The sequence below is a fragment of the Sardina pilchardus genome, chromosome 20 (assembly GCF_963854185.1).
Source record: "Sardina pilchardus chromosome 20, fSarPil1.1, whole genome shotgun sequence".
Lineage (NCBI taxonomy): Eukaryota > Metazoa > Chordata > Actinopteri > Clupeiformes > Clupeidae > Sardina > Sardina pilchardus.
This window is the reverse complement of record NC_085013.1, coordinates 28,214,669-28,241,803: the sequence shown is the minus strand read 5'-3', so window position 1 is coordinate 28,241,803 and position 27,135 is coordinate 28,214,669. Positions and strand designations below refer to the sequence as shown.

The 27,135-nt window shown below is 44.3% G+C and overlaps 1 protein-coding gene across 1 annotated transcript in view; it reads left to right on the top strand.

Annotated features, from left to right (window-relative positions):
• Positions 1 to 27,135, top strand: part of esrrb (estrogen-related receptor beta) — a 48,044-nt gene that overhangs the window by 8,828 nt on the left and 12,081 nt on the right. Inside the window, exons 3-6 of the mRNA XM_062522645.1 lie at positions 6,894 to 7,309; positions 15,889 to 16,005; positions 24,319 to 24,429; positions 25,314 to 25,475. Coding sequence (XP_062378629.1) covers positions 6,894 to 7,309; positions 15,889 to 16,005; positions 24,319 to 24,429; positions 25,314 to 25,475 — 806 coding nt within the window. The remainder of the gene's footprint in view (positions 1 to 6,893; positions 7,310 to 15,888; positions 16,006 to 24,318; positions 24,430 to 25,313; positions 25,476 to 27,135) is intronic.

Sequence of the window (27,135 nt, the reverse complement as noted above, 5' to 3'; positions counted from 1 at the left end):
AAGCGTACAGTATAGTGCAGTGCATGGTGGGACAGATTATGTTTGCACTTAGCTGCAGTGGTGTTATTGGTATGGAGCACGCAGTCATTTGAAGGTTATGTTTCAGAACAGTAATTGGAGGGCAGAATAGCATTAGCTTCGACGCTTAGCTCTGTTTATTTATTCAATCAATATGAAAACAGTCCATCTCAATAGTAGCTCTGATTTCTCCTGACAGCAGAGCAGAAGGAGGACTCTGTCTGACCCCAGCAACACAGGCCACCTCACATCGCTAGGACAGCGTAGACAACAACAGTAGAGAACAATTGACTCTTCAGGTACCACCATTATGAACAGCACTAAAATACGGTAGCGTAGGCCAATATGTTTTACATTGTACAAACTGTTCTGCATTGTTTTCCAAGAAAGATAAAAACTAGTTTAAATGTAATGATTTTTCATTATATATATTTTCATATAATTTGAAGTGATTATTTTGTCTTCATGAAATAAAACATCTTGGAGACTCCCATAGTACCACAACAGAGAGTCCGCATACCTCTAGTGGTACCCACACCACAGTTTGAGAACCACTGCTTTTTCGCTGCTCATTTTGTTCCCTTCCTTCTCCCTCGATAAAGAGAGGAAGGAAGCATTGCCATTTCTACTTCCTGTGTTTGATCTCTGTGGCGCTAGTAAAGGTAGATGTGGAGGGACTGCACAGCTCCTGCGCTCGCAGTGCCTTGAGACAGAACCAGTCTACTGTATGACACATTACACTATTGTAGTCTGTTTCTCAGCTTGTGTTCGGTAGCAGAAAGATCACACTATTATTATTATAATTATTATTATTATTATTATTATTATTATATATTCCAATAAAACAATACAGCTATTCCCATGCACCTGCTCGATGTCTATTAATGGGTGTGGAAGTAGATTCCATCCTCCAGGAGGACAAATGAGGGTTACCTTAGCGTTGGTGTTATAACCCCACTCAGACTAGATTAATCCTGAGTGGCAGCATGATGCATTTACGGTATGCGCTTATGACATTTAGGCCATTTTCATGCCTTTTCAAAGTACAAGCAAGAGGCAACGGAATGGCAAAGACATAAGGGGGGGGGGGGGGGTTCAAACCAGAGATTTGCAATGTTCTAAAACCTTGCAACCTTGCAACTTAATTCACACCACTGCATTCACACCGCTGCAACCATTCTGCAGCGGTTTTGTCTCGTGGTACAGTAGATCTTTGGTGTGAATTGGGAGTCACTGTTTTGGACCATTGCTCTTATTTACACCTTGTACTTATTCAATGCATATTAGCTACATTGATCACGTTTCAGACGCAGAAGTTTAACATTGCAACATGAACAATAATACTTACTTGCAGGTGTTCTATTTGCCATACCATACCATCCAGGAAATACAATCAGTGTAGTTATGGCACAGCATAAAATGATTGAGCTTTTCTTGGAAAATGCTGACTTTAGCAACTCTAAAATATAGCTTGTAAATTCTGCCTGTTTAGCCTTAGTATTTTGGTGAAAGTGTCGCCGTGTTTATGCTAAACTCATTTGTGAGAAGGGAAGTTGGGCAAGCCCCGCCTACTGTATCTAAGCTACAGTGTGGGTAACTTGTCAATCATCTCCTCGTTGCTATGCACAGCTACCGTTTGGCCTACAGGAGGCTCAGGTGATCGTTACAGTCACAGGAAAGAATTAAGAACTTCTTTGTTGTCATACAAGTCCTTTTATGTGCCGGAAAAAAATCAATTATGTTGGTCACCAGTTAGCAGGTTCACTGCATTTGTCACAACGTGCAGCTGTGTGTGTACGCGTGTGTGTGCAGGGCCCAGCGCCGTGCGCGTAAACACTGTTGCGTTCAGCGCTGCTTTAATTGTACAGCAGAGCCCATGAACTCACGAGTACTCAGTGGTGTGCATATCCCCGTGCGACAGGCTCCCGTGGGAATCCCCGCGGGGGGAAGGGCATAATTTATGACTGTACAGGGAATACGGGGCTTTTTCTCAAGGCAGGTGGAGCACCCCCATCTCAACAAGGACAGTTTATGAGACAAAGATTAATGAACTAATTTCATGCATCACTCCTCCACCTCTGTCCCCCATGCCCGCCATAGCATCTCCATCTCTATCTCTCTCCCTCTCTCTCTCTCCATCTCTCATGCGCACACACACACACACACACACACAATCACCACTGTGATTTACACCAGACAGAGCATAGGCGTCTTTAATCCATAACAATAATAACTCCATATATCTCTGAGACCAGGTTGAAAGAGAGCCAAAATGTCATGATCAGGTTTCAGTACAAGTAAAAACCAAACCAAACATCAGAAATGCACACATTTTTGTCACCAATTCAAACTTGAAGAGACTTTTTCAGAGAAAATGATTTGCTGTTGTTATGTTAGCCTACCTTATAAGTGAGGTCAACATACAAAATCAATTTCAACTCTCCATTAATGATGGAGGGTCATAAAGATTTATTTTTTATGTCAGGTATAAAATGGAACAAAGACACATTTTCTCTCATTTTCAAGGCAATTTTCTGGGACTTTTGATATGAAAAATGACTTCATCTATAACCCATTGTATTTTCTTTATGGTTGACGTGTTTAAATCACATTAAAGCTTAGCCTGGGCAAACCCAAACGAGCCTGTTAGCAAATCTGAATTTGCTCTGTAGGTCCGTCTGGAGAGGACTTCATTGACGCCGTTTTCCGAACTTTGTATTGAAAGTCGTCCAGGAGCTTTACCAACAGGGAAATTAAAGTAGCGCATTGAACTCCAATCTTTTCAGAAGTGCAGACAACGTATCTTTCTTGTAAACAAACATTTTAAATGCACTGGTTTACTCAATTGTCCAAGAAAAATACTTGTTCCTGGGTTTTTGGTGATTGACGTCATTGGGTTCAGCCAGCCTAGGTGCACCCAGTCACTATTCTACAAAATGCAACAAGAAACCAAATAGACACAACTGCAAACGACTGCCGGAAGGTTCTGCAAGGTCCTAGAAGTGCAGCGGTAGGTGCAGTAGAGGAGGAAGACAACATACTGTAAAGGCAGTTCAGGCATTTCAGCAGGTTATAGTTCATTACATTAGGCTGCAATGGCAATTTTTGTTTCCTTCTATTTCTCTGCTATAATGTTATGATTTGTTGATGGGAAAATCTTTGTTGCATCTCCAACTTCCAGGTTGCAGCAGTAAACAGGATGTGAGCTTGTATCTTAACTAATCTTTGATCAATTAACATAAGACTCGCTGTGAGTGCATAGCAATGCCCTTGACAAAGTGACATTGGGTTTCCATAGCAACTATGCCCTGCTGGGTTGCTTGGCCCCTCGTTACTCCTCCCAACTATGGTTTTGATGATGTCAACTTAACAACTCAGGTTTCCATTCACAGCTTTCCCTGATACCTGTGATTCATGTAGCCTCGTTTTTCTATGCAGTGTGTATTCTGTGCAGTTTGTATCTGCCTCTTGGGTTTTTCTGTTGAATCTGAAAAGTGGTCTTCAGCAGAGAAATGAACAAAAGTTTCCTTTCAATTGTTACATATTATCCAGGTCAGGCCTTGCACGACACATATCATTTTAGTTAGCAACATTAGCAAAGGACTTCCAAAACGTGTCTGATCTTTTAAAGCCATTATACCATCAGACATTAATTCCAGAGTTAAAAAGAAAAAAAAATGATTAAAAATCCTCCCTTGTGTGAGCTGTACACGAAATGAACTACTTTTTCCATATGAACTGTTCAATTCAAGAGGGAGCTTCACCTCTGGGTTTTCACTGCTATGCATTAACTCTTTAACTGCTATCTATGTAGTGCTGTGCTACCATGGCATGGAATTACAACTCATTGTGTTATCATTTCAAGCACTGCAAGCTAGGGCTGGTTACCTTTCACTTGTGAACCGATATTGGTATCAGTGCCTGGCGTCCGTTATAAGTACTCAATGGCACTTTATTTGGGTAGCCTACTCTCACTGAATCTGTAATGCCTGGTTTGTAGCAACAACAAAAGTGATTGGGGGGAAGGAGATGTTTTATTGTGCAAACACATCTGGCCATGTCCATTTTGACTGCTGGCATCAAGCCAGTGATGGGAGGAGCGTCTTGCTCCTCATTCCCCACATCCTGTCCTCTTAAAGAGGAAGGAAGGAGGAGAGCGTCTTCCGTCTCATTCCCCACATCCTGTCCTCTTAAAGAGGAAGGAAGGAGGAGAGCGTCTTCCGTCTCATTCCCCACATCCTGTCCTCTTAAAGAGGAAGGAAGGAGGAGAGCGTCCTCCTCCTCGTTCCCCACATCCTGTCCTCGTAAAGAGGAAGGAAGGAGGAGAGCGTCTTGCTCCTCATTCCCCACATCCTGTCCTCGTAAAGAGGAAGGAAGGAGGAGAGCGATAGATAGCATCAGTATCCAGACACTGTGCTATCTCACTGCATGTCGGAACGCTGGATTTCTCATGATGTTGTTTCAAGTGAGCCTGGGCTGCAATAGTAGGCCGAGGAGGACAAACAAGCTCTATCTAATTCTGCACTGAGCTGGGGGTCTTAATGGCCGGGCCACAGAGCTGGGTGTTCCCCTCCCCTCCCAGTTTGGACACAGCCAAGCACGAGCTCTTTATCCTGCACACTTTACACGCTACTGATTCAGATAAAGGCTAAAGGCTATTCTCCATTGGCACGAGTGCTGTATAGTATGCCAGGCTAGCTGTTATTTTCATAACTAGCTCCCTTGCGTTCTGTCTTCATCATGTTCTCCTCCATTTCCTCCTCCTCCTTCCTCCTCTTCCTCTGTCTAAAGGCTCTGCTCCGTGGCCTTTCTCTTTCTCCTCGTACCTCACTTCCTCTGTTCATCTCACCACTTCCTCTCTCCTCTCTGCCTCATTCTCCGTTTCTTTGCTCACGTAGATCATCCGATAGTAAATCTGTCCGACTCGTATAAAGGACAACAAAGAGTTCCCTTCGGTGTCTGTTGCTATACAGATCAGCATATATGGGCACTAATGAATGAAGGAACAAATCCAGAACTACTGACCGGTTGCTGAAAATGATTAAAACGGGTCCCTGTGGGGTTGAGGGAAGCTCTTTTCTCTCTAAGCCAATCCCATATTATATGCAGATGCATTCGCTCTGCCTTCCCCCCTTCTGATATCTCCACAAAGGCCCACAGGCATATTTACACACTCCATCCACACACAGACCTACACATTTGGAAATTGCCAGACTGAGGGCCACTCCCATATTCCCAGGATGGCTGTTAACCAAAAGCTTCTGAATAGGCAGATGCATTATGGGCCAGCTTTGTCTGGACTCATCCCACTTCATTTACATGGCTGTGGACCAGACACCGTCCCAGAGACAGTCCACAGTCACATACTGTAGATATACATCAAGACATGGGGCCCTGTTGTAGCCATCCAATTAGATAGTGTAAATATATATTTAGGTTTTATTTGCAGTTTCAATATTTCCTTTGTCCCATGTAAATTTTTTTATTATTGCATTTTCTTTTTTGTTATTTTAAGTCAACTCTGTTTTAGGATGGGGAAAATAAAGCAAAATGAATTGAATAAATGGTTAAATTTTGGACAAAACGATTGACAAAGGTATTGTCTTTTTTCTTCTCTTAACAACCCTGAAAAATGTGAGTTACGAAGCCAATGGGTCACCAACTGTTCCTTCGGTGAGCTGATGTAAGACCACCATCTCGTTGCTTTCTTGGGAGCAATGGCGGCACTTGAATTGGGAGGAAAACCTAGAGTGCTCCTGCAAAGGGTTTATTCTTCAAGGTCACTGGATTTAACAGGGGGCATTTCTTTATTATTTATTTTAGCCACTTGCAGAGATGGCTTGAGCCTGGAGAGGTGATGAATATACATGGCCGACCAAAGGGAGGGGAACTTTGGAATGAGATTTAATTTGACACATTGACCCCGTCCCCGTGGTCGGAGAAAGCTGGGGTGAGAAAATAAGGTTGACCTTTCACCCTTGGACCTGCTGTCACCCATCCTTACGATTAAATCAGATACGCAGAGGCAGAGTCTAGCTCACAGGGAGAGGGAGTGGGAATCACATCTGACTTCCTCTAGCTACAGTGGAGCTCTTCCAGCGCTATTCTTCTGTTGATTTTCCTTTAGTGTTCTTTAGAGTAAAAGGGGAAAAATAGAAGCACCCACGGCACAACCGCTTTATTGATGGACAGACTTTTTTTTTTTGGTTAATCTGAAGTTGTCCTCTTGAAATAGCTGTATTTAATCTATCAAGGCGTACAGGCTCCTTTCAATCTTCGTAGTGTTCTTTACCACAAGATGCTTCATCATTCTTTTCAGTCTTTATTCATCTTGACCATTTAATTTAAATGCATGTGCCGTTTTTTTTTAATTTTATTAGCATTTTGTGATTTGTGTCGTCAATGTCCAATATCTAAATGTTAATGCCCCGAGAGTGTTAGCTGTCTGGCTTCTTTACCAATTCGTTTTTTATTCATTTATTCATTTTTCCGTACTTACAGTACTCCGTGACCTAAGCTACATTTAAGCTATTTTTTCTCTAAGTAGCTTGCCCATAGGAAGCTCATTGCTAAGTATTTCTAAGTTGTTATATGTATTGGATTATCCCTGGGTGTGTGTGTGGGTGGGGGTGGGGGGGATGGGGGGGCATGGGGAAATAATTAAAAAGGACTTGTAAAGTATATGAAAGACAAAGAAAATGTATTTGCATTGAATGTCCTTTGAAATAAAAAGATTTAACAAAAAAAAGGAAGCTCATTGCTGTAAAGTTGCACTCAATAAAAGGGACCAATCAAACTGGAATCTCTCCTTAACTCTGTCCAGTCTCTTCTTAACCGTGTCCTCTCCTCTGCCCCCCCCCTGTGCCCCCCCGCAGGCTGCTGAACAGGATGGCGGCTGACGAGAGGCACCTGCCCTCCAGCTGCGGCTCCTACATCAAGACGGAGCCCTCCAGCCCGTCCTCGCTCATCGACACCGTGAGCCACCACAGCCCGAGCGGCAACTCGGACGCCAGCGGCGGCTACGGCAGCGGCCTGACCGGCGGCCACCCCAACGGCCTGGACTCTCCGCCCATGTACACGCCGGCCGGCCTGGGCCCCAACGGAGCCTGCCGCAAGCGCTACGAGGACTGCTCCAGCACCATCCTGGAGGACTCGCCCATCAAGTGCGAGTACATGCTCAACTCCATCCCCAAGCGCCTGTGCCTGGTGTGCGGCGACATCGCCTCCGGCTACCACTACGGAGTGGCCTCCTGCGAGGCCTGCAAGGCCTTCTTCAAACGCACCATACAAGGTACTGGCCATGGCTCCAGTCTTTTTCATCTGTGTGTGTGTGTGTGTGTGTGTGTGTGTGTTTTATGTGTATTCTAGATTTCCTTTTTTCTCTTGTCCCATTATTGCTGTCCATACCTGTAAGCTAACACACACACACACACACACACACACAGACATACTGTACACTCTCCCCTGACCTACTTCTATGGGGTCCCCAAAGCCCTAAGCAGCATTGTTTCACACACACACACACACACACACACACACACACACACACACACACACACACACACACACGCACACATACACATGCATTCACAGGCACATACACACACACCGATCTCTCCCTATTGCCACTGGAACAGACTGACTCACTCTGGGTCATGATTGTTTCTCTGCTACACCTCATTAGATCATATTGCATGTTACAGTGTATCTTTATCTTTTTCACCCCTTGAAAACACACACACACACACACACACACACACACACAAATATTTACTCTTACACCTAAATCACTCTGCACAGTTCATAACTTATGACTTCATCTAATTGTGTCACACGTGTCTTTGATTATTCCAGTCAGACTATTATACAAGTGAAATATAACTCAAAAGTACTGACTTGGTTGTAAAAACAGTTAGCATTAGCATGAGTGTTAGTAGAAGCAGTCGTTGTAATGGAATGCACTGTCCCATCATTTCCGCATTCTGCCACAATCAACAGTGGGGGTGAACTATGCCACCTAATGCAGCCCGGAAATGCATTAGGAGATCATTAGGCAGACATGCCTTAGCTAAGCGCGTGGACACAGAGAGAGAGAGAGAGAGAGAGAGAGAGAGAGAGAGAGAGAGAGAGAGAGAGAGACCTGAGTCAGTTTGTGGCGCCAGCTAATGACATCATCAGCATGATCGATTCATGTGATCATCAGAAATGCATATAGGATTACCGTATCTGATGTAAGGGTTACCACGCCGACTAGATAAAAGCCCATGCTGGAGATAACATGGCTGCACTGAGTTCCTCAGATTGTTGTCACACTTCCATTAGAATGGACCACTGAACTGACCCCATCTGAACCAAGTGGTTAGAGGTCTCGTCTGTGGGAGAGTGTCCGTTCATTAATAGTGGTGCTTACTGCTCTATGTTCTCACCGGACCTTCTAGGTGTACCAAACAATTGACATTAGTGTAGTTGGTAAACTCAAACTCTCATAACCAGATGAGATGTTTTGAATATAATTGTTTTGTTGTTATATTGGTAGTGGGGGAAAAAACATATATAACGCCCTTGACTATGTGTATGCACATGATGAAGTTGTAAAGAAACATTTTAGGATTTGTGTTTGCGTAATGATGAGGGCTGATGGGTGAGAGAGGCAGAAATATGTGGCGTTCTATTTTTATCTCAGGAAAATCCACCTGTTCTAGACTGATTAAACTGTGGATTTAAACATCTGACAAATAGTTAGAAGCATTTTTGGTTTGGACAGAACGCAGGTGTCCAAATAGCACTGTCTAGGTGTTGATCTTCCACCCCTCCATGTATCAGCTTTAAACAGTCTATGTACCACTTTTTGCTGTCAAACAAAGGCTTTAGTCCAACCGCTGCTGTTTGCAGCCGCCTGTGCTGTTGACAAAGGATGGACATGCCCCCCACGCCACATATTTAGAGGTCAGCTTTTGTTCTCTCGTTAAACACATCGACTGGCCACTCGAAGGCTGTAACAAAGGAGAGCAGAAGAGCCGTCTCTTAAGAGAAGCAATTGCCTGAATAATTAAGAGAGCAGATAGATGAAAGAAAAGAAAAACTTGACTATCATTTCTCTCTCTCTCTCTCTCTGTATCTCTCTTTCTTCCTCGTCCTCACTTTACATTGTCAGTTTGAGAGCCCCCTTCCATGTCTCACCCTCCCAACCCTCATGTGTTCCGCCTCTTTCTCTTTTTTTCCCTCTTTCTCAGAGGGCTGCCTGTAATGGACCTAATCTTGTGCCGTTTGTCCAAGCCACAGGAGTTTTGTCAATAACAATCAGCGTTTGGAAAGTGTAATTAAGGCCGAGGCTTTTCATTAGGACAAGAGGAGGGGGGTGTCTCCGGGGATAGCCATGCCAATTAGAAACGCAGGCACGCGTCACCGGGTAATTTCAGCGGAGGGATGGAAGAAGGGATGAGGGGGGGAGAAAGGAATAAGAGAATGACAGAAAGACATAACAAGGACGGCTAGAAGATGAAGAGGAGGATGAGGAGGGAGGCAGAACAAGCTAAGGACATTCTTCAGATTGAGCAGATCCATCCATTCCTTTGAAAGGACGGCCGCTGGTTTAATGGCATAATAATCTGCGCTGGCCGGGTTTTCCCAGGGTGCTGGAGGTGATGCTCGCTGCCAGGGCGTGTGTGTCTCTGCTGCGTGAGGATGAAAGTGAAAGACAACGCACGCTGACTGACTAGTCAAGTGACGAGGGGATCATTTTATTCAGACAAAAAGCCTTTAAAGAGGAAAACAAGCGACTAATGAGCTTAATAAGGGAGGAACAAGGGCCACACTATGTTAAAGAAGCACCAATAACGGGGAGGCGTAGTAGCATTCCTGCTCCTCTCCTGATCAGAGAGTGTCTTGAGAGGCTGGAATTGTCAGTTGGTTTAAACATATGAGGCACTATCTGTCATGCGCTGTTTTGTTTTCTTCACACACAGAATCCCATCTGTCACTCACGACTGATGTGCCTTTTAATCCATCGGCAAAACGTGTCCTCAGAGTATCAGAATTGATTTAACACTTTCAGTCGAAAGTAGCGCCGTTTTTTTCCCCCTTCCTGATAACAGAGGGCTTTCTGCCGCGGGTGGGCTTGTCCCTTGTGTTACCCCTCCTCTGGTTGGTTCGGCCCAAAACGTTTTTTTTTTTTTGTGAAAAACTCGACAACTGTTGTGCCATTGGGAGGCCTATCACCTAAGCTCATTTGTGGAGCAGCAACCAGCCACAGAATGAGTACCTAGTGAGTGAAATTCAGCGCTTGGCTGTGCAATACTTTGTGACGAACAGGTTCAAACGTTAAAGAATTTGAGATACATGATCCCTGCCACATTCCTGGGATGCATGCCAGATTTCATGAAATGTTGTCAGTAAAGGGGTTATGCTAACGGCTAATGATGGAGTTCAAAATCTCAAGAACTGCTTTAACTGAAATGTTGATATTTGGTATGCTTACATAATACGCGCCTACATTTCCCAGAACTCCCCAAGTTCGATTTGGCTCACTGAATAAACTGGTCATCAACAGCCAATAAAAGTTCAGCTGCCAATGACGGCTGCATGTTTAACAGCCAATCAAAGTTCAGCTGCCAGTGATGCTTGCATTGTTACCTTGTGATGTACAGGTTCAAACATTGCTCGCGCTGTTTTTAGAGGCACACCCAATACTGTGACATTTCATCTACAGTATAGCAGGCGCTGCAGCTGACTCAGTTCAGTATCTCAACATATGGTCGGGCCAATGTCTTGTGATGTCAGAGAACCAACTGCTCGAAAAGTGACGTATTACTGCATCACTACCACATACGGAGACTTGCCGCATTTAGTGCAGTTCTGTTTGAAGGGGGTATAAGTATATATGACAGCATGGATGTGTTCAGATTGTATTTGTATATTTGTACAAGTATAGTTAAGTGGGAGAATGAGATTTGTGGGTGTTGTAGTGGCTACAATTTGATCACACGTGTGTGGACGTGACTATAGCACCCTTTTAATTTAAGACAACTCTTAAGGTTGGTACAGCCCAGAACCCCACAAACGTCTTCAAAAAATCAGCAAATTGCTCTTCCCAGTCCCAGCGTTTCTTCAGTAAACTGGTGTTTGTAGGCCTACGCACACACCCTTGGCTCTGAGCATAGTGGCCTAGCCTAAGGCATGAGCTTTTCCCACCAATCAGCACGGTTCTTCAGGCGTACTGAAGGGAGGGGTGTAATTTGATTGGCTCGTGAATTCGTATATCAACAACCTTTCACAAATCTGAATCACAGAGACAATATTGTTAAACAATGATTAGACATCTTATTTCCATAAGCTATAGGCTAATTGGTATAACTCACTAGCAGTGACTTATGCTAAGCTAGGCTAAGAGGGTTACTGGATGCATAGAGAAGAGAAGACTGTTAATCTTCTCATCTGACTCTGGAGTAGACAGCAAATAACCTTATTTCCCCAAACATGGTGTTTTGGTTAATAATAGTGTCCTCTGAATCTTTCTCCCTTTGCCTTTACAGTATATGACTCTTTGGGAGCTAGACATGTAATCAATATAGCCACCATATATCGGTACTGCCATATCTAAAGAAATCAAACTCAGTTGTTTGAATTAATTTACCCACTTGTGACTGCCCAATGAAACCACTGAGGCTCACCTGGATTTCAATCAACCTAAAAGGGCACGTCACTTTGACTGACCTCCTCACCGGCTACCCACGGCTGACTAAATCAAATTCAGGTCACTAATGCAGAGTGACGTCTGGGTCTGTACGCGTCTAGCTCTTCTCTCTAATACAAGCTTGCACCTCCTCGGCCATTGTGCTCCAGATGCTCTCAGAGCAGAGGGCCCCATCTACTGTGCTGTACCTTCAGGGCACTCTTGTCATCTCCTCCTGGAGCACTTACCCTCACAGCACCTCCCACCAAACGAGTGGACACAAGTTAGAGCACATCTCACCAAACGAGTGGACACCAATTAGCACATTTCACCAAACGAGTGGACACAAGTTAGAGCACATCCCACCAAACGAGTGGACACAAGTTAGAGCACATCTCACCAAACGAGTGGACACCAATTAGCACATTTCACCAAACGAGTGGACACAAGTTAGAGCACATCCCACCAAACGAGTGGACTCAAGTTAGAGCACATCTCACCAAACGAGTGGACACCAATTAGCACATTTCACCAAACGAGTGGACACAAGTTAGAGCACATCCCACCAAACGAGTGGACACAAGTTAGAGCACATCCCACCAAACGAGTGGACACAAGTTAGAGCACATCTCACCAAACGAGTGGACACAAGTTAGAGCACATTTCACCAAACGAGTGGACACAAGTTAGAGCACATCTAACTAAGTAAGATGGTAATGTGTCAGTGATGTAAATTAATCTGCCGTTGGAATTATTTTGATATCACAATTCCATTCACCTCATTCTGGTGTTCCATTCCATCTAGCCAACCCAGGTGATGCTCTAGTGAGCTATAAGGAGGAGAATTAAAGAAAAATGGGATCGTACACTTTGAGAAAGCTTTGAACCATCAGAGAACTGACCTTAGTTACACACATGCCCTGGCCTTGCATTTTTGATATGCATCTTTTCTGCAGGGGACACATGGTGAGAGACTGAGAGATATACAAACTGATCTGTTTTTACTGTTTCATTTCTGCATGATTTCAGATGTCAAATAAGTCCCACCATCATTCAGTTAAGCCTATCCTCACTCCTCTAGTCTTTCTAGTTCTTTAGGCTAAACATGTTATTTGGCTCTACCAATCAAATATTACTGTATATAAATATATATATATAGTGTGTGTGTGTGTGTGTGTGTGTGTGTGTGTGTGTGTGTGTGTGTGTGTGTGTGTGTGTGTGTGTGTGTGAAAAAGTGTGAAATTGCTGGAGAACCCAGCGAACCCCTCCTACTCTTCTTATTGGTATATGAAGTAATAGACCTTGACAGTAAGCCTGTAAAAGTCAGTTTAGATTTTCAGGAGGAATACCTGCCATTTTACTGTAATTTACTTACAGAACCTGACTTCTCCAATACGCCCCGGTCTACTGGCACAGGTCCTGAAAAGCCATATAAGAAATTGACATATAAATACTGAGAAAGGAAGTGTATAAGGAAACAACCTTTCTTTTTCCAGTTTCTATTTATGTTAAATAAAATAACCTTTGATACCAGAGTAAATGAGATTAGAAATGTTGGGTTTAATGGGATGACTGGATGGACCGTACACCAGTGGGGGGGCGTGTGTTTGTTTCAATTATCCTATGCTCCAAATCTTCTTCTGTTTACCATCAGGCCGCCTTCAAAAAATACTTTGCATGGCCCTCCGTATTGTCATCAACTGTGTGTGTGTGTGTGTGTGTGTGTGTGTGTGTGTGTGTGTGTGTGTGTGTGTGTGTATGTGTGTGTGTGTGTGTGTGTGTGTGTGGTGGGGTTCAGGGTTTTATACACTTTTTTATGTGCTTATGTGTAAGGTTTCACATTGCATCAGCACATCAATATGACACCAGCTACTTTGAGATGTTAGCTTGCATGTAGTTAAAGTGTCAAAATATTACTGTTCTGTTGTTCTGTTGTTCCCGTTGGTGGAACACACTACCAGTTCTGTTGTTCCGTTGTTCCTGTTGGTGGAACACACTACCAGTTCTGTTGTTCCTGTTGGTGGAACACACTACCAGTTCTGTTGTTCCTGTTGGTGGAACACACTACCAGTTCTGTTGTTCCTGTTGGTGGAACACACTACCAGTTCTGTTGTTCCTGTTGGTGGAACACACTGGCCCTTGGCTGCATGGGAGAAGCGCTCACTGCTGCACTTACTGTGCTTAATCACACTCTCCCTTGATTGGTTCCCTTGTTGGGGGTCACTTTGGTTAGAAGGTGTCAGCCAAATGTAATGTAATGTAATGTTAAGAAGAACAAATCCTTAGTTCCCTCCTCAGTTTATTTTTTACATGATTTTGTATTCACAGCATATTACAATTGGAAGTATAAATTTTATTTAGGTATCAAATCAAAGCAATCACTGCTAAGTAGCACATCATTTAGATTGTGTTGCGCAGCAGCTGCTTGACGAACGCTACATAAATGATAAATGTATGTGAAACACAATAACAGGAAGAGGTTCTATCACACTTTATCAACATTATCTTTTCTGCTGTATTAATCCCCCAAAACCCGGCGCCAGAGAGAGGAGTTAGTTGGCATACTGATTCAAATAACCCAGATAATGGGAGGGAATTTCTAATTATTTAAGACATCTTGGGACATAACACTCGAGCTGTACAATAATGTTGCCATAATTGCAAAGGCTGGTACTCTTTCATTTGTGCCAGAAAAATAGACTGCAAATCTAATTTGTGAAGAAGTCATTTACAAATATATTATATGGAATACACACACGCACACACACGCGCACACACACACACACACACACACACACACACACACACACACACACACACACATACACACACACACACACATATCTGCACACACACATATGCACACACACAAGCACGCACACACACATTTTAATCACCCTTGCGACTCAGAATTCAGGAGCTTATTTGCCATCATTCTTTACCCTAATTGAAGTTCCTGTGCACCACCTGGCCTTTAGGAAAACAAACTTGGTTACAACCGTCACCATTGTTAGCAGCACCAAAAAAAGTTTTATTTATTTTGATACTGAATTTGCTATTCCTGACTATCTAGAGTCCAAATGCTGGGTGTGAATAATGTATCAGTACGATGTAGTGTAATGTAAATAGATTTGGTGAGTGTGTGAGTGTATGTTGGAGAACAGGCCGTGGGTGCGTGGGTGTTGGTGTAGACGGCGCGGAGGAGGAGGAGGAGGAGGAGGAGGAGGAGGAGGAGGAGCGTGGCTCTGGGAACTCTGCGGAGGAGTGTGGGATCCCCAGGGGCCCCGTGTGGAATTAATGGCACACATGCAGACGAGCTGAATGGGAAGAGCAGCCTGAGCCTGTGTGTCTGGGCCCACAGCGTCCTGCTCTACATCCTCTCCTCTCCTCTCCTCTCCTCTCCTCCCTTTTCCTCTCCTCTCCTCTCCTCTCCCCTCCTCCCCTCTCCTCCCCTCCTCTCCTCTCACTCAGCTCTGTTCAACACTGCTCCCCTACATCTCTCTCCTCTCACCTCATCTCCCCTCCATCTTTCTCCTCTCCTCTCCTCTCCCCTCCATCCCTCTCCTCTCCTCTCCTCTCCTCTCTTCTCCTCTCTTCTCCTCTCACTCAGCTCTCTCAGTAACACCACTCCCCTCCATCTTTGTGTTCAGTATCCCACAGTATGTACTGTAGATAGATAGATTACTGTAATATGAAATTACAGTATGCACACATACACTATTTATTGATATAGATGAGATAGATGCGGTTTGGTTCTTATTTCTGATCACTACAGTATGTTCTTCACAGATGTCTCGCTCTTCTCAAAACTTTATTTACATACATGTCTTTGTAGACGCTTGACGAGTGTACCACTTTGTATGTTTGTGTGATTTTATTGTACTGTAATATGCACACATTCAATAACCATTTCTCAATAATCTATTCAATTATCTGTATTTTTATGCTGTACTTTTGACATGGGTGTATCATGGTTAGGGTATTGTTTTGAAGTCTGTGTGTATATCTTTAAATTACAGTAATTGAAATCATTTACCTTTCCGATTTTTTTATTTTCATTTACTGTAATCCAAAATTTTTACATCAATTAAAATGTGCACTATGACAAAAAGTACTTTAAGGTAAACAGAATGAATAGACGCACCTGTCCTTTACAGTAACAGAGTGAATAGACGCACCTGTCCTTGATCTCTCCGCAGGTAACATCGAGTACAGCTGTCCAGCCACAAATGAGTGTGAGATCACCAAGCGGAGACGCAAGTCCTGCCAGGCCTGTCGCTTCATGAAGTGTCTTAAAGTTGGCATGCTGAAAGAAGGTAAGAAATATGAACATACGTATATCCTTCCTGTGTGTGTGTGTGTGTGTGTGTGTGTGCGCTTGCGTGTGTATGCGTGTGTATACCTGCTTGTGTGGGTGTGTGTGTGTGTGTGTGTGTGTGTGTGTGTGTGTGCGTGCTTGTGTGTGTGTGTGTGTGTGTGTGTGTGCGTGTGTTGTAAATATTCTAGTTCCAGCCTGCCATGGGCTCATGGTGTGGTGAGTGTGTATGTTGGTGCTGGCCTGTTCCCCTATCCTATCCTATATGTGGTCCTCCCCTGCCTGAGCCGGCTGCTGGTAAATAATGCAGCGTTTGGCTGAGGGGACAGAAATATGCTGAACAGGTCAATCTGTGCGTCCCACTAATCGAGGTGTAACAGTATTCCGAGTGGGAAAGCTCTGGCGCTCCGGCGCTCCGTCTCCAAGCTCACGCTGCCGCCCCTCGCAGGCCTCTCTGGCTTATTGATTGGATGAATGATTTCCGAACTCCCTTCCTGTGGATGTTGGGGCTTTTTTTCCCCAAGTCGTGCCATCTGGGAATTCCGTGACAATTGAACATGCTTCTCTAGTGGATTTCCCCTGTTCTCTCTGTCTGTCTGCAAGCATTTTCTATCTTTCTTTGTATCTATCTATCTATCTATCTATCTATCTATCTATCTATCTATTTATCTATCTGTCTATCTATCTGTCTTTCTAGCTACCTATCTATCCATATATTTATCTATCTTTTCCATCTTTCCGTATATCTACCTATCTATCTCTCTACCTATCCATCTACCTGTCTCTATCTATCTATGTTGTCAGTCGAGCCTCCCCCTGCCTGTGTTCAGGTCTGGTGTCTCTAGAGACCCAGAGCCCTGGCTGGCTGACTGACTCTTTTCCTCTTTCTGGGGCAGCGACTCCCTCTCTGCGTGTGACTTGCCCATCAAGGCCACTTTTATTCAAGTCACAGCTCAACTCAAGAGGAAAAACCCAGTGTGAGCCGTAAAAAATGGTAGAGGATAAGAATAGGCGTAAGCGCTCTCCATTTCAACTGGCTTTGTCCTTTGAATTTTTATTTTCATCTTTATTTTCTTTTTCTTCAAGTCATCCCAGTGTGGCTTTTACTGTAAACTACAGTGCTTTAATTCCTCATACCAAGAAATGTTGTTGGGCATTAGAAGAACATCAGGAGGTATGTATAGACTGCAGACAGAATGATGGCCCTCTGTACTTCAGCCATGTTACAGTAGTTAGCGCTCACAGACATGCCACAGAAATGATCATATCCAGGGTTAGAAGCTTCTGAAATGCACGCTTGTGTACACGGATGGCACGTTTCTCATCTCCATTTAAACCCTATAATATGAAGCGGTTCTGCAAGTTTCCGACATTGTGAGTGTTGATCTGTATATGAAGCACAGCGAGGTAATGGAATCTCCGCTGCCGCACGCCGAGCTGGGTAGGTGGACAGACTGAGGGCTGGAGACTAGAGTGAGGGGGTAATCACATTACGAGCTGATGAAAAATTAATGGAAATATATTATCTGGAGGAATAAGAGACCACCAAAAAAAAAAAAAAACAGAAAGATGTTCACAAATGAATCGCCAATGTCTTGGCAGATGAAACTGAGTTTTAACAAGATATTTGAGCATGTCTTCATTGGCTGATACTTATAACCAGTTCATTTCATTTTTCATTAGCAATTAAAATGAAAGAATTAAAAAGTAAAATAGTAATTATGAAATTTGGTGGGATTTTACAAAAATGTCAGTGGTATTGAGGAATCATATACCATAGCATAGCAGCGCAAAAACATATAGACAATGCTTGCAAGCACACAATCAGACAATATTACTGTAAAAGATGTAGTGTTTCCTGAAGCCTCTGGAAATATCCCTATTTCATGCTACCTACCTGTTCGCTAATAACCTACGTGTCTGCTACATATTTATTAAAACACAAATAATCATGTGAAGGTTTCATAACCTAAACAGCTTTCTTTACTCCAATATTTTTCAAGCACACCTCACAATAAATTGGTGCATTTTGCAAATGACATAACCTGAATCAGGTCCACTCTCCCCTGGCCATCCGTCCTGCTATAGCAAGGTGACCTGTCCGTCCCCCTGCACGCGCCACAGTACGTGAGCGTACGATCAATCGGCCCCTCAAGGAGACATCGGAACAAAATTACAAAGATGTAATGCGGCCCCATCCTTTTTCCAGTTGAGAGCCTTTCCACTCAACGAGCTGCCGTGTGTGTGTGTGTGTGTGTGTGTGTGTGGTTTAGACTAGATATGGGGAGTGGAGAAGGCAGATCTTTTGACTAAACAAATGCATCTCATCAGAGCTCACCAAAACGGAAAACAATGCGCCAAATATTTCACAGGGAAGGATCTTTGGTGTAGAGGCGTATTAGTCAGAGACAGATCTGGTAATAGAAGATACAGTATACTCGAGGACTGTTGTTTACTTTCCCAGATCATGTAGGTTCAGTCTCTAGCACGTCTATAGGGGCTGTCCAGCAGGCACGGTCAACAGAGGTCAGTTGAAATGTATGTAATTACTATGGGCTTCTCGGATATGCTGTACAAACACGCTGTGTCCCATTCATCAGTCTCACACATTCATAGGGGGAAACCTTGGTGGTGTGTAGAGAGGAGCAGCATGTGAACATGCTCACAGTTGTGTGTGTGAGGTATGCCAGCTCGGCTGAGGTCTCTCGTTAGCTTGTGACCAGAGAGTGACCATGAGCTCCTCCGTCACCCTCCGTCGTCTGAGCGGGCCGCGCCGCGCCGCCGAGCATGCGGACTTTGCGGAGCAGCTCTGCTTGTGTGTCAGAGTGCTGAAGGTCGCGGCTCTCTCATGCCTGGCGCGGTGGGGGGGGGGGGGGGGGGCGCGTAGAGGGGGGGGTTGGGATTCCTGGGCGGGTGAAGCATGTGTTTGGCTGCGGCGGCCTCCCCCAGGGTCTCTCTCATGCTCCGCTGGCCAACAGGTGAGTGGGATTAGAGCGCGAGAGCAAACACATGTTTTCCACCCGGGCTGCAGGAGCGTCGCCGGCGGCAACCGGCCCTTCATGTGGCCAGCAGCGCTCGGCTCTAGATCACTCCTGCCAAGAGACACACGACACACGCCCGGCCAATGCTGTGAGAGCAGCCACAAGAGAAGGCACTCTGGCACAGAGACAAGTGCACACACACACACACACACACACACACACACACACACATTCACTTCTTTTACTCATAGTGCCAGTCCACATTTGCTCTTCCACAGAGGACTGAGGAGCACTAACATATGTCCCTTGTGAAAACAGGGAGGCCCTACTGTATGTTGGCCATTGGTTTATTACATTTATTTATTACATAAATAAATTACATTTATTTATTACATGTTTGACACGTTTATCCAAAGCAACTTGCATAAGGCAATTATATCACAATATCCCCAAAGCAGCTAGGGGTTAAGAACCTTGCTTAAGGGCGCAATGGTGGACGCTGGGAATTGAACCCACAACTTTTGTGGCTACTGCATGCTAGCTAGCCCAGCTCCTTATGCTAGCACCGTTAGCCTGCCTGGAGTGCCATGGAGCCTTAATTCAGCTGCAGTCAGGCCCAGATGGAGCACCTTTCTCCTGTGACAGTAATTTACAGCGCAGGTAGCATGATGGATCCATCTAGAGAGCCCTGGGGGAAGGCATGCAGCCCCACTCCTCTGTCATGACAGCCTGGCAGCAGCGTCTCTTTGGAAATAGCCCTGCACGGCCACCATGAAAGGCAGGATCTGGCAGGGCAAGGGTGGCAGGGCTGATGTCACTGGTTTTTTACCCAGCTAAAATAGGGTGCCTCTAAGCCACCCGTGTCAGTGCCAACCATCTGAGCCATGCCGACAGCCCCCCCAACCAGCATACAGGCGCTTTGGAACAGGTGAGCGTACCAAAAATAAGCACCCCCACAACCTCAAACAGTCATGGTGGGTGTGTGTGTGTGTGGGGGGGGGGCGGGGGGCATTGTGGCAAGAGGGCCCAATAGTACCCCACAAAAAAGTGTGAACAGGCCATTTCTGGAGTGTGTGTGTGTGTGTGTGTATGAGTGTGAGTGTGTGTGTGTGTTTGTTGAGAGTATTGTTGGTTTTGGAGAGCGGAGCCGAGTTCAGCTGCCCCCTAGACCTTGTGGCTCTTGCTAATCAGTGTGTGTGTGTGTGTGTGTGTGTGTGTGTGTGTTTGCACTTGCCAGCAACTCTGACCCCCAGCCTGCCTACCTTGTCTATTCTCCACGAGCTGCTTTGAAGGGCTGTCATCCGAAACCACCCTTGTGCAGACACAAGACTCCTTTGTCTGGCATGACACACACACACAGATATTCACATACATAGACACATACACACACCACCATACCATCAAACATACACACAGATATTCACATACATAGACACATACACTATCACCACCACCATACCATCAAACATACACACAGATATTCACACACACTATCACCACCATACCATCAAACCTACACACAGATGATGTCTGTAAGGAACTCAGAGAAGAGAGAAGAAGAGCTTTAGTAAATCTAATCATCAAGCTCTCTGTTTTACTCAATACGAATGCTCTTAGCCTCTCAGCAGGTCACAAAAGAGATACAACATATTCTGCCCCAAACCATCTTTTACAACTATTTCTTAAAATAAGAATTTAGATCTTACTCAATATATAGGGATCATCTCTCTCTCTCTCTCTCTCTCTCTCTCTCTCTCTCTCTCTCTCTCTCTCTCTCTCTCTCTGTTTTCTTTGTCTTACTGCAAGAATGTGCAACATGCATTTGATTTCAGTGAGGATATGTCAGTTATGCTCTGTTCTATTAGAATCAGGCATCCATATACATGTGCCTTGGAATCTCTTGTAGGCCTCATGCAATGCTTCTCTTCAGCTTATGCACACAGTCAGTAATGTGGGAACAGGGCAGTCAGACTCTGGGGTCAGCAGCACAGTTGTTAAGTGCCTCACTAGGACGGGGAGATGCATTACAATGTGACAACATCACAATTAGCACAGTCTGGAACTTTCCATCCTGACAATGGCAGATATGTGGTGCTGACAAAAGAACTCAAACTCCCATCAGTACTCTGTACTGTATGTGCTGTACTGCTGACATTCTCGTCAGGAAGGGTTCCGAGGGCTCCAAGTTCCAAGTGTTTGTAATATTCCATCTGAAATCCATCTGAATAATGTCGTTGTATCCATTTTTTGTTGGTTTTTTTTTTTTAACTGACCCACAGAAAATGACCCACGTGTATTTACCATGAAACGAATGCACTTTTAAATAGTCTGTTTTTGTCTAGATTGGAGATTGGGGAGTTAACATATTCTTTTGTCCTTTTTTCCCCCCTCTGTGATGATGTTCAAAACATGATCTCCAGCTTACACTTAATCTGTTTCGATAATTTGCATGTTTTTTATTTCAATTTTGTATCTTGCCAATTATTGGTGCAGAAATAGAAAATGACAAATTACAGTTTGAGATGAGATTTCTACTGCAACTTAGTAGCAGTTCAAATGATCTCACTGTGTTTGCAAGAGAACCAGGGAGCCTCTGGGACAAGGAGGTAATTAGGTTAGTGGGTTGTCAGTGTCAGGAAATTGAAAGACAATCCTAATCAGATTCATGTTTCTTGGGAATCAAATAATTTATATAAGCAGGAGAAATTTCCCTGTTCAGCTGTTGTAATGATAATATGGTTTTCTGGTGTGGAGAGAAAGATTTTGGTATTTATTATTTGCCTGTTATTAAGCTTGTGACACAAATGGATGTGTAGTGTACTCGCACTTCATTGAAAGGTACAATTTACATGTGCGTGGAAAATAAAGTTTACACATTTAAAAATAGCCCAATTGGGGATGGCATGCTCGAGCTTAAGACCGGGTTCTTGATGTTAAATGATTGCATAACATGGGAATTGTCCATTTCAAAGCTTTCAAGGTGTCAGTGTCATTATTTCTCTCCCATGAGAGACATGGTCTCAGACATGATCGTATCTCAATATAATTTACAGTGATTGCACAGATGCTGATCATACAGTAGTTTCTCAAAGCAACACTATGCATCAGTTTGAAACTTTAAGGTATTATATGTTTTTATGTATTTTTTGTTGATTTTAATTTTTTATTTTTTGCCGAGGCCTATTTCAGGAAATGAATCTGAGTTGAATTCAAACCTGGATATCCAGGATGTCTTAGAGCCAGCCATGGCTGAGATTCTAGGGCTCTCTCACTCATTTCCGTTATCTTCAGATTCATTGGGTTAATAGATGAACACAATAGTTGATCCCAGTCTATGCACTATGCATTCATGTGGTCTAGAATGAGAAGCTGTAAAAAGCCTGAAAATGTTCAGCCAGCTAATTGAAACACAGGGCGTTGTTGACCATCTTTTAACCATGTTAGGGTTTGGTGAGGGCCAGCTTTGCTCATGTAAAGTTTGACAGAACACGGTAACCGTTAAAGTTGCACACGGAAGTGGAAATGTTGACATAGCGCCTGCCTAACTTCTTATCTTATTCTGGGGTAGACGGCATAAGCACATTTCAAACGTTGGCTTGTTCCTTTAAGGATTATCCCTCCCTGTTAAGCAGTGATCATACTGTAATAGAACACTGACATTACAGTATGTACATTTAAATAAACCTTCTGGTTAAAACTATAAATATCTTGCACCTGCTGAATTGTATAGATGTGCGTATTCCTACACTACATTCAGTAATTAATAACCCAATTTCCTAGGTTGATGTAGCCCAGTGCTGTGTGCGACCAGACCACTACTTACCCAGCGGTTGGGTTAGATTTGGGTTGTTTTTAACCCAACATTTTTTTTAGAGTGTATTGTTGGTCAAACTATGGTTGAGACCAACAGCTGACAGGCTGAGCTGAGCTGCCATACAGTTCCATGGCTCTGGATCAAGCGCTACATCAATCAGGCCATTCCATGGTGATGAGGTGCTAAACACACACTGCTAAAGGTACTTAAATTAAGAACGGCTTCATAGTCCTGGTGTGTGGGTCAAGGTGGGGTATGTGTGTGTGTGTGTGTGTGTGTGTGTGTGTGCAGGGGGGGGGGGGGGGTGGGAGTGTTTGTGTGTGTGTGGGGGGGGGTGTTGTGTGGGTCAGGGTGGGATATGTGTGGTGGTGGTGGTGGTGTGTGTGTGTGTGTTGTGTGTGTGAGTGTGTGTTGCGTTTGCTGTGTGCGGGTCAGAGTGGAATATGTGTGGTGGTGTGTGTGAGTGTGTGTGGGGGGGGTATGTGTGTAAGAGTGTGTGTGTGTTAGGGGGGGGGGTGGGGGGTATGTGTGACGGTGGTACACTTAACGCAGGCGTCTCATTTACATTCCTGTCACCTCTCCTGAAAGCAGTGTAATTACAAGCCAGTGTGTGAGAGCATTGACCTCTGTGATCACACACACACACACACACACACACACACACACACATTACGTCTCACACAATTTTTTTTTAATTTCAACTGAAGGGATGATTTATTGACACTTACATTTTGGCTCTCCGTTTGTGTGTGACGAATGTTTGTGCGTGTGTGTGTGTGTGTGTGTGTGTGTGTGTGTGTGTGTGAGTGAGTGTGTGTGTGTGTGTGTGTGGGAGGGATGAATAATGTTCTAAAGAACTCTATCCCTCTAGAGTGTGTGTAGAAGTGATCCAGGTGGCGCTGATGAAGTACTGCTTTACATTTACTCTTGATCTTTACAGGAGTGTGTGTGTGTGTGTGTGTGTGTGTGTGTGTGTGTGTGTGTGTGTGTGTGTGTGTAGAAGTGATCCAGGTGGCGCTGATGAAGTACTGCTTTACATTTACTCTTGATCTTTACAGGAGTGTGTGTGTGTGTGTGTGTGTGTGTAGAAGTGATCCAGGTGGCGCTGATGAAGTACTGCTTTACATTTACTCTTGATCTTTACAGGAGTGTGTGTGTGTGTGTGTGTGTGTGTGTGTGTGTAGAAGTGATCCAGGTGGCGCTGATGAAGTACTGCTTTACATTTACTCTTGATCTTTACACGCAACTCATGAATGAGTCACATGACAGAATTGTGTGTGTACGTCACCTGTGTATAATGCCCTCTCTTCACACTGCTCCTCTCTCCTATAAGGCGTGTGTGTGTGTGTGTGTTGTGTTTCTTACACACTGCTTCTCTCTCCCTAAGGCGTGTGTGTGTGTGTGTGTGTGTGTGTGTGTGTGTGTGTGTGTTGTGTTTCTTACACACTGCTCCTCTCCTCCTCAGGTGTGTGTGTGTGTGTGTGTTGTGTTTCTTACACACTGCTCCTCTCCTCCTCAGGCGTGCGTCTGGACAGAGTGCGTGGGGGTCGTCAGAAGTACAAGAGGCGGCTGGACGCTGAGAGCAGTGCGTATTTGGGCCTCACCGTCCCTCCTCCTGCAAAGAAACCCTGTGAGCACACACACACACACACACACACACACACACACACACGTACAGTGCGTATTTGGGCCTCACTGTCCCTCCTCCTGCAAAGAAACCCTGTGAGCATCCACATTGACATCTCACACACACACACACACACACACACACACACAGAGACAATATCTCACTCACACACACTGTATGTGTACATCCCACACACACACACATTTACAGGACATCTCACACACACACACGCACACACACATGTGCATCCCACACACGCACACACATATACAGTAACATCTCACACACACACACACACACACATGAGTACATCCCACACACACACGCACATTTACAGGACATCTCACACACACACATGTCCATCCCACACACACGCAAACATATACAGTAACATCTCACACACACACACATGTCCATCCCACACAGCAGAACAGTGTCATTAGGACCAAATCATTTTCTTACCCCCTCAATCTCATCAGGGAGTGTCAGTAGAGAATATGGGACAGGTGCTAGCTCACTCTACTACACGCTGTTCACTCATCGCAATTCACGATTTTACAATCCAATCCAAAACAAACCAGACTTTTGCATTGCCAACGTACTAATGCCATTTGCTTTTACTGTAAGACAACAGTAGGTAGGTAGTAAGGTTATGCTTTGCTTGCAACATGTACTATGAATTCTAAAAGTAAAAGTGAATGTGTTTTTCAAGAAAGACCTCCTTTGGATTAAAAACATCTCTTAAATAAATATCTATAAAAGATGCATTAAATGTGCTGTATGTAAATTAAAAATAGAAATATCTGAACTTTCACATCAGACTTATCAGCATCAAAATATGTTGATGCTCCACTCTCACACCACCTCCACTGTTGTTGTGCTCTCAGTGACGAAGATCGTGTCTCACCTGCTGGTGGCGGAGCCGGAGAAGATCTACGCCATGCCCGACCCCTCCATGCCCGAGAGCGACATCAAGGCCCTCACCACACTCTGTGACCTGGCCGACCGCGAGCTGGTGGTCATCATCGGATGGGCCAAGCACATCCCAGGTAGGTGGCTTACATGCACACACACACACACACACACACACACACACACACAGAGAGAGACACACACACACATGCACACACACGTATACACACACACACACATACACACACACACACACACACACACACACACACACACTTACACACACACACGTATACACGCACACACACACACACACACACACACACACACACATACACACACCACCACCACCACCCCTCACACAAGCACAGACACACAATCACACACAGACACACACACACACACACACACACACACACACACACACACACACACACAGTTCATAGTGAGGAAGGCATATACAGTAATCAAACGCCTCTTTGGTCTCTTGAGGTACTTTCTGCCACAACTTTGTTGTTAGCATTGCATGTGCTTTGTATTGGTTAAATGAATGTTAGAATGAAGGTGAGGTGCAAATAAATAATAATAAAAATGATGATGATAATATTACTGTAAAATGAAAAATAAATAAAGTAATTATTATGGGCCTCTTCAAGAAGCACTGCAAGCAGAGAAATGAATCCAGACAGGCAACACTGCCTTGTAGTGAAGAGACTATAGGGCCTTGGAAAACATTTATGCTATATTTACAGCAAATATTTACATTTATGCTATATTTACGGCAAATATTTACATTTATGCTATATTTACAGCAACACGCTCTTCAGATGGGGCACACACACACACACACACACACACACACACACACACACACACACAAACATTTATACTATATTTACAGCAGCAGGCTCTTCAGATTGGGCACTGCTCGCCTTGCTTGCTCTAATTTCTTACTAAAACCACCACACTTTAAATGGCATTACTGTGACCCTTAACTATGTCCCCCAGCACCCCCCAACACACACACACACACACACACACACACACACACAGACACACACACACACACACACACACACACACACACACACACACACACACACACACACACAGACACACACACACACACACACACACACTCACACACACACACACACACACACACACACACACACACACACACACACACACACACACTCCTCAGTAGCGTGATGAGGAGCAGCCCACCCCAGCCTCTCACCTGAATGGCAGGACAGCACTGATTACATTGTGATAGATTTTAGCCTGTTGGCAATGAAATGAAAAAGATTAACAGTTCATTATAGCAGGGAAACATTGATTAGGGCATTGACAAGAAGCCAATGACCAGAGTCGAAGGGTCGCAGTTTATAAATCAAGGAAATTGGCTCTCAAGACTCTCAATTGTTTTTTTATTGCCCCCTTTTCGGGAACATCTGAAAAGATTCCTTGTGAGTGGCAATTTGCTGTGAAGAGGTTGCTTCCTGCCCTAATTAGTGATTGAGAGACAGGGGCATTAGTGGCAGTGGCCTTTTAGCATGCCTTTATCGGCCGTCCATTTAACCTTCTGAGGCGCTAGCTACTAGAGAAACACATTTACTTGGATGACGGTAAACACAAACAACCGTCCTGAATGCCTTGCTGCTGTACGTATTACTATATCAATGTTCCATACATTTGCACAGTGATTGATACTGCTATCCCCATTACGACCATACATCACCTGCTCCCATTGGAGTCAACTGGAGACATGAGATTGCTCCCCATCTACCGATATAT